Source organism: Acomys russatus, chromosome 1 (genome assembly GCF_903995435.1).
Source record: "Acomys russatus chromosome 1, mAcoRus1.1, whole genome shotgun sequence".
Lineage (NCBI taxonomy): Eukaryota > Metazoa > Chordata > Mammalia > Rodentia > Muridae > Acomys > Acomys russatus.
The window spans coordinates 120,733,023-120,741,845 of NC_067137.1; the positions used below are offsets into that span (position 1 = coordinate 120,733,023).

The window sequence follows — 8,823 nt, forward strand, 5'->3', positions numbered from 1 at the left end:
CCAGCTTCCCGCAATGTGGACAACACAGATGTATACGCTAGTATGTCTTTCTTTGGGATTTCTTTTTGTTTTGAAGAATGCATTTTGTTTATTTGTTTATTTGTGTTTGTTTGTTTAAGGAGGGTGTATGCACGCCACAGCGCTCTTTAGGTGGTCAGAGGACAGCTTGCAGGAGCTGCTTGTCTTCTCCCAGTCACATCCTCAGGTTTGGCAGCCAAAGCCACAGTGCACTAAGCCACCTCACTGACTAGTTATTCTGCATTATTTAGTTTGCTTAGAGAAAACTCACCCTCCAAGGCCCATTTGTCTATAGATTTGACAGTGCCGAGGCTGTGCATCCCTTACCACAGTCACGAGAGCTCCACAGAGCCCCCAACCTGTTTCATGTTCTCAGTCCCTCCTTAGACCAAGTGATTTTCTTCTCCTCTCTGGTTTTGCCTTCCCAGAAGCCTGTTGGTTCTGGCTTCTTGTGTAAGAGAATTGCACTGGAAATCTGCTCATGGGTGACAATTGCTAGCATACCACCCCCCTCAACCCCCACTAAGCCATACTTTATTTTCTGGATGGACTATGGGCCTACAGCTACTGGCCAGTTGAAAAGGTAGTTTCCAGTTTGAATCAATTAACTGCTGGATGTTTTCAGCACAGTCTCTGGGTAGTCAAGGGGTGACAAGTAGCTCGTGCTCTTTCACAGAGACGGACAGACCCCTCTATAGTCTCCCCAGCAATATCTGAGCGCTCTTCTTGCTGAGCTTTTGTCTGTACGTGATGTCTGCTTGTTCGGCAACAGCATCGCCATCTGGTTGCAGTGTGCGCTTTGTAATGTCTGGGGTTTCCATCTGCTTTGGCCTGACAGTAAGCGATGATACGTGGCTTCCTGTCACTTGTCACCCGTGCACCCTCTTTGGTGCTGTGCTTGTTCAGATCTTTAGCCTATTTTAAAATTGGGTTATTTATTTCCTTGCTGTTGAGTTCTGAGAGGTCTTTATGTATTCGGAATAACACTCCTTTATCTGATAAACGGTTCCTTCTCTGTCAGTCTGTGGCTTTTTATCTTTCAGATCTTTGATCACAGTACCAATCTCTACTATATCCTATTTCATGGAGTTTTTTTTTTTTTAACTGTTGATTTTTATCTTTGTTTTTCAATGTTCTTGGGGCTTACTCTACTTCTTTGCCCTATATGTGATTTCTTAAAAAATTGAAGTATAACCTTAAACAGTGCAGTTCAGCTCTTTCAGGCATCCAGTGACGAATAAATGCACTCAGGCATGTGTTCACTTGCCACCCCTACCCCTGCGTCATCCCTAGTGACAGGGACCTCACACTTACCGATCATGAGTTTGAAGCTGTTTCCCAATGCTCCCTCCCACCTTGCCGCGGCCACACGTCTGGACATGCAGTATATTTGTAGCAGTTCTAGTGTGTGTGTGTGTATGTGTTCTTTACATTTATTATGACCTCTGATTTAGCTCGTGAGGTGTTCAGTGGTGTGCTCTGTGTCTTCAAACATGAAGCAATGTTGAAAGGATTGTACAGTGTGGCCGTGTGCCCCTGCCTCTGGTGTTCTGTACTTACCCATTTACAATAGCTGCCCTTCAGCCCGCCTTCACTCTGTCCACCTGTCCACCTGTCCACCCACCATTCCTTCACGTCATCCACCGACCTACACCTGGCCATCTATTGTTATTAAACCCTAAGGCAACCCCAGAGTCCGGAGCCACACGAGACCTCTTTTCTCACTCTGCCATTCCTCTAGCAAGCAGGGCTGGGTCAGGAGGAAGCTGGAGGTTTCCTAAGGACTCAGCCTTGACCTTCCCCAAGATCTCCACAGCTGCTCAATCTTCCAGACTCTGAGTTTTGTTTTCCCACACACTTTGCCCCGAACTACCCCCAAGAACAACAGCAGGATCACACTGACATACATTGGCTGTGCCCAGGGCCCTGATGGCTGAGTGCATTCATCTGTGGGGGACTTTGTGCTTCTGAGCAACAGTGGGTTAGGTTTAAAGGGTGCTGTCAGGTTGAAGAAAGTGAGGCAAGTAGCTGGCAGCACCTATTGGTGGGAGAAGCCCACTCTGGACGCAGGCTGCTTTGGCTAGTGCCTGTTTGCTGCTAAACCTTGGAGCCCAGCGTGAAGGAGGAGGCAGTGGGTACACATGCCCCAGCAGGACTTGGTATGCTTCAAGATCCCACTGAGCATGCTCCAACAACCAAATCAGATGGTGGCTCCTATGGATGGGCTGTTCTTCCTTGTTCAGACACTAGGGCTTCTCAGGGGAGTGGATGGATGGAACAGGAGGCCTAGGACACTAGGGCTTATCAGGGGAGTGGATGGATGGAACAGGAGGCCTAGGACACTAGGGCTTCTCAGGGGAGTGGATGGATGGAACAGGAGGCCTAGGACACTAGGGCTTCTCAGGGGAGTGGATGGATGGAACAGGAGGCTAGGACACTAGGCTTCTCAGGGAGTGGATGGATGGAACAGGAGGCCTAGGACACTAGGGCTTCTCAGGGGAGTGGATGGATGGAACAGGAGGCCTAGGACACTAGGGCTTCTCAGGGAGTGGATGGATGGAAACAGGAGGCCTAGGACACTAGGGCTTCTCAGGGGAGTGGATGGATGGAACAGGAGGCCTAGGACACTAGGGCTTATCAGGGGAGTGGATGGATGGAACAGGAGGCCTAGGACACTAGGGCTTCTCAGGGGAGTGGATGGATGGAACAGGAGGCCTAGGACACTAGGGCTTCTCAGGGGAGTGGATGGATGGAACAGGAGGCCTAGGACACTAGGGCTTCTCAGGGGAGTGGATGGATGGAACAGGAGGCCTAGGACACAGTGACTAAATTCCTGTACCAGTGAAACAAAGGTTTGAACAGGGATATTCAGTCATGTCTACCTGTCTTCCTGTCCTCGTGGGACACACAAGCGAGGAGCCCTGACAAGCCCCAGGGGCCTAGAACACCCCAGCTTGGGTTTGGAAGAATTTTTGTCACTGTGGCCTGAGAGATTTTCTGGTTGAGGTCTCTGGTGTCTGTATCAAGAAACTATCCTAGTTGCATGGCAGCATACGTCTTTAACACCGGCATCTAGGAAGCAGAAAAATTGTGGGTTCAAAGCCAGCCGGGGCTGCATAGCAAGGCCCTCTCTCAAACAAGAAAGCAAACAGATGCCCCCTCCCCAGACCTGCCCCAGGCTATTTGCCTCTTACTGGGGAGAAGAAGGCAAACCCACTGCCTCCTCCTTCACTCTGGTCTCCAAGGTTCAGCAGCAGGCACCAGCCAAAGAGGCCTGCATCCAGAGTGGGCGTCCTCCACCAGCAGGGACTGCCAGCTACTAGCTTTATCTCCTTCATCCCCCAAGACCCTTGACTGGCTGGGGTACCCGGAAGGTCTACTCAGATCAGGAGCTCTGGTCCCATGCCACCTCCTCCTGGAGCCAACCATGGGCCAGTTCTTCTTTGGTCTAGGCCTGCCAGCTTCTTCAGGTGCCACCTTATTGTGGGGACAAGGAGGTAGGCAACCTGGGAACACTCACCATCCTGCTCATATGCTCAAGTGTTATTTTTTCCTCCAAGACAGGGTTTCTCTGTGTAGCCTTGGCTGTCCTGGACTCACTTTGTAGACCAGGCTTCCCTCAAACTCACAGCGATCCCCCTGCCTCTGCCTCCCAAGTGCTGGGACTAAAGGCCTGCGCCACCACCTGGCTTCAAGTGTTTTTTTTTTGTTTGTTTTTTTGGGGTTTTTTTTTGGCAGTTCTCTAACTTTATTTGACATTCAGCAGGTTAGTTCTCGTCCACATTGACCGTCTGTAGATTCTTGAATGTGGTAACAGGCATGTAAGTTACCAATGTGTAGAGCTTGTTGCAGGAGTCCTCATCTTCGTTACGTTCTCTGGACAAGCGTACTCCGATGCGATATGGAACATTCCTTATTCCTTTGGCACAGACAGCTTTGTTGAGCCTGGTGTCTATGCACATATCTGGAGTCCCCATCTCCTTCATGGTAAATTTCCAAATTTCTTTGAGTGCCCGAGGAGCACGCTTCTTGAAGCCCACTCCATGGATGCGCTTGTGAACGCTGATGGTGTACTCTTGGGTCACCTCCTCGGTGATGGTGGAACAGCCCTTCTTCTTCCCTCCACCCTTCTTTGCGGGAGCCATTCTGTCGGGCTAAAGCTGGAAAGGCTCAAGTGTTGTTTTAAGAGCTAGAATCACCCAACTTTAATAACTTACAGGAAAACGTCTACACACAGACACAGACACACACACACACACACAGACACACACACACAGACACACACACACACCACACACACACACACACAGACACAGATACACACACACCACACACACACAGACACACACACACACCACACACACAGACACACACACAGACACACCACACACACTCACACACAGACACACACACACAGACACACACACACACAACACACAGACACACCACACACCACACACTCACACAGACACAGACACACACACAGACACACACACAGACACACCACACACACACACACTCACACAGACACACACACACACAGACACACACACACACCACACACACACTCACACACAGACACACACACACACACAGACAAACACACACACACACACACACCACACACACAGACACACACACACACCACACACACACACACAGACACACACACACAGATACACACACACCACACACACACACAGACACAGACACACACACACCACACACACACAGACACACACACACACAGACACACACACACTCACACAGACACACACAGACACACACACAGATACACACACACAGACATACCACACACACACACACACTCACACAGACACACACACACACAGACACACCACACACACACACACAGACACACACCACACACACAGACACACCACACACTCACACACACACTCACACACACACTCACACACTGTGGAGAAAGAGACGTTTCCCATTTATCCCAAATGGATCCTGTGAATAACAACTTCTTCTCCTTCTTCTCCTTCTTCTTCTTCACAGGGTCTCGCTGTGTAGCTCTGGCTGTCCTGGACTTGCCTTGTACACCAGACTGGCCTCCAACTCACAGAGATCCTCTTGCCTCTGCCTCCTGAGTGCTGGGCCTAAAGCTCTGAGCCAGCATGCCTGGCTTCTGAGCAACTTTCTAGACTCCTTCACCAAGTCTTGTGTGTGTGAGGGGGTGGGATAATCCAAATGAAACACCAGAGAAGGACAAGGAAGGTTAGGGGGAAGGAAGAGTGAGCACTTGAATTTACATCTCCTGTCCAGCGGCTCCCACTTCCCTAGAGGGAGCGATAAGGCACCATGAAGACACCGTCTCTCCTGACCCTCGTGTGACACCCAAACGGAAAACCACAGTCCTTGGTTCTTTTAGGCGTCAGATCCAGCTCTTGTGCTGCTTGAGAGGCCACAGACCCTGCCAGCCTCTCCCTGTGTGGGTAAGGAGGGGCAGCCCGGGGTCACCAACTCTCCTCGCCTTCACCCTCTGAAGGCTCATCCCACACAGGTGCTCGGGTCAGGCTGAAGTTCCAGGCATCCACAGCTCCGCCGCAGCCCTGTACACGAGTGAGCATGGCAGTGACCAGCTCCTGGATTCACAGCTTCTTCTTCACCAGGGCCTGCGTGATGGCCAGGGCCTGCACCAGCACTCCTGGAGGCTCTGCTGATTCCGTGTAGCTTCACCTCAGCCTCCTTGAGCCGCTCCGCCTCTGCCGAGTCCACCACCATCAACACCAGTCTGTCTGTCTGGTGGGTGTAGGAGTGCCACAGGGGTCTCAGCTTCTCTTGCCCCCACCCCCATCCTGCCCTGACATCACACACTTACAAGGTGATTCCAAGAGACACCCCCCACCCCACCCCACCCCGCCAAAGACGGCACTCTGAGCTTAGTGTTGAAGCCCTGGATGGAAACATTCTGAATAAACTCTGAACTCGGGGCACTGAAAGAGGAAGGTCTTTCCAGCCCAGTCCAGACTGATGACCACAACATTTAGCTACTCTCCTAACCAGCCACATGGCCTTATCAGCTCCGGAAAGCTCATTCGCCAGAGGACCCTCGGATGTCCTCAACTGTAATGCCACGAGGCTGCTACCGGAAGGGGCGGTGCAGTGCAAAAGAAACAACGCGTCTAAGACGTGATCTGTTTAGGTTTCCAACAGTGACCTGCCAGCCTGCCACCTAGTGGCTATGATAATCCTTGCACTTGCCCACAGACTACCCCGCTCCAGCCTAGTTTCCCAAGCGTGTGTCCGCGTTCAAGGATGGGCAGTTAGGAGCTCTTAGTGCGGGCTGGAAGCAGCGTTCAAGGATGGGCAGTTAGGAGCTCTTAGTGCGGGCTGGAAGCAGCCTTGTGCCCCCGGCCCGACCTGCTCAGCCAGCTTCCAAGGCTTGCTTCTATTCCCAGTCCTGTCAGCCCTCCTCTACCAACTCTTCAGTGGTATCTCAACATCTGTAAGTCCACACAGCACTGCGCCCCCATTCGCAGATATGGATAGCGATTTTTCCTGCAGATAAAATGACTCCTCCAGCCTTCGCGGTCCGGAAGACTTTCCTTCCCATGTGGGATCCTGAAACTCACTGTCCCTTAGAAGACCCGGATCCAGAGTGTCTTTAACCCTTAACCCTCACCCCTACGTGGCCCTCTGAGCTGTAGTTTACAATCCAGTCCCCTCTCACTGGGAATGTCACAGTCCACTCCACGACTCTCCCTGCTCCACAAGCATCTGGTCCTTGGGCTTGTTATTTCCCCGCCTCCTGGGTAGGCTCTCGGCGGTCCGGCAGCCTGGGGCCAAGGCTCACTCCCACCCACACCCTGCGGGGAGTGGAGCGCGCCCGGGCCTGCCGGAGCGGCAGCGGGGGAGTCCGCAACCTTGGAGCGAGCCTCAGCAGGTAGAGGCAGAGCTTCGTCTCCGCCTTCACTGTCTGGAGCGAACCTGCGTGACCTGCTCTGGCTTCCTGCGGCTCCCCGCACGCGCACGCGTCTTGCGGACCGCAGCCTGGTATCCAGGCAGAACTGCCACGAGCCAGCGCACAAAGCCTTCGCCTGTGCTGTTATTTGCACCCGTTTGGTGAAGTACGAACTGCTACTGTTATCACTTTGCAGATTCGGAAATCCAGGTGTGGCACATTCTCACCCAGATGCATCCCTCCAGCGTAGGGTTTTGCACAAAAGAGTCATTCGTGACCCTGGAGACTTTGTGAGTCCAGTCGCACCCATCTGTGGCAAGGGGAGGCGGGCAAGACCAAGAAGAAGGGAGATCCCGGATTGACTACTGTCCGCTCCCTCCCTGGGAAAGGAGAGCCTCATAAGGGGCTCTGGGGGAGTAAAGAATACGCCTGAGTCCCCCTATGCCCAACCACTTCCTAGGCACAGGGCGCAGGCCCATCCCTTCTCTGCTGGGAACCCAGCTCTTCCTGTGAAGCTCGCTTATAGGGAGCAGGGGCCTCTTGAATTCTTAGGGTGCCCAGTTGTGGCCCCTGAAACTCCTGCCCTGGGCCTACTGGCCTAGGGAGGGTAAAATTAGGCAGAGATGGGCTCTCCTGAGGACATGCGCATAAACCTCTTCCTTTCTCCTGAGCCAGCTGCGGAGCCCTTACACTCACTGAGCCAGGGAATCTATCTCTGCCAAGACGCCAGGAGGAGGTTACTAAACCGAACTCCACAGAAAGCCCTGGGAAGCCTTGGCAGGTGGATCTCTGAGTTCGAGGCCAGCATGGTCTACAAAGCGAATCCAGGACAGTCAGGTCTACACAGAGAAACCCTGTCTCGAGAAAGAAAGAAAGAAAGCCATGGGAGCAGGTTCAGCCCAGCTCCTACCTCAAGGCCTGGGGCTTGGATCACAGCCACCTTGGACACTTTACCAAAAGGTTTGTGCCTCTGTCTACCTATCTGTGCATGTCAGGGTGGTTCCTAACCCTAACCTGGAACAGTGCTTGATAATGAATCACAGTCACCGGTTCTGGGAGCAAACCTAAAGCCCACAGGGGCCACCGAAGTCACCTTTCCTCACCCTCTCAGCACCTGCTCGGTTGCTTCATCATGACGCTCTCTGGGCTCTGAGAGCAGGAGACTGTCCAGCTGAGAGTGTGGACAGACCTGGGCATGTAGGAGAGACAAACATGTTTTTGTGTTGATCCCAAGTGTGGGATGGGGAGCAGACTAGTGAGAGAGCAGGGTGTTTATCCCCTTAGAAGTCGAACCACTTTGTGGGGGAGCTTGGATGTTGCCAGCTGAAAACCTCTGTAGAGACTCTGAGAGGGGATATATATATATATATCTCCTAAAAGAAGAGGCTAGAGAGAGAGGACTTGGGATTGTTTTGGCTGTTCATCCCTGCACTTCAAGAGACGCTCCTAGAGAGAACTACTCCAGGGAAGGCTTCAAGGCTTTGAGCTCCGGCTGAGGCTCTGGGTCTCAGCTGCTGTTCCAGGTTCCAGCAGCCACCTTGGTTGAATTGCAAGTTTGCTGAGGTCCTGCTGACTATGGCAGGAGAATCGTTCCTCGGAACTGATATCCTTAAGGTTTCATTATTGTATTTTTAAATCTGCTTTTCCTATTGTTTGGGTTAGTCAGGTTGTAAGTGAGGTACGCTCCATTGGTGAGTTCATAATAAAGTATAATTGTTAAGAAAATTGAGTCTGCGTGGGCATGCATGCACGCACTCATGTATTCATTCAACATAGCCTTACCCATGTCGCAAACCACGGCTAAAGATGTCCCATCTCAGAAGCCCTATCCCAGGTCAGCGCGGGTTTCCCAAGTTCTGTGGCATGGCCAG

At 52.1% G+C, this 8,823-nt stretch overlaps 1 protein-coding gene across 1 annotated transcript; it reads right to left on the bottom strand.

Moving 5' to 3' along the window:
• Positions 1–3,785: 3,785 nt before the first annotated feature.
• On the bottom strand, positions 3,786–4,163 carry LOC127196628 (60S ribosomal protein L31-like). Its single transcript, XM_051154485.1, has one exon. The coding sequence runs from the start codon at positions 4,161–4,163 to the stop codon at positions 3,786–3,788; it is 378 nt and encodes a 125-aa protein (XP_051010442.1).
• Between the last annotated feature and the right edge of the window lie 4,660 nt (positions 4,164–8,823).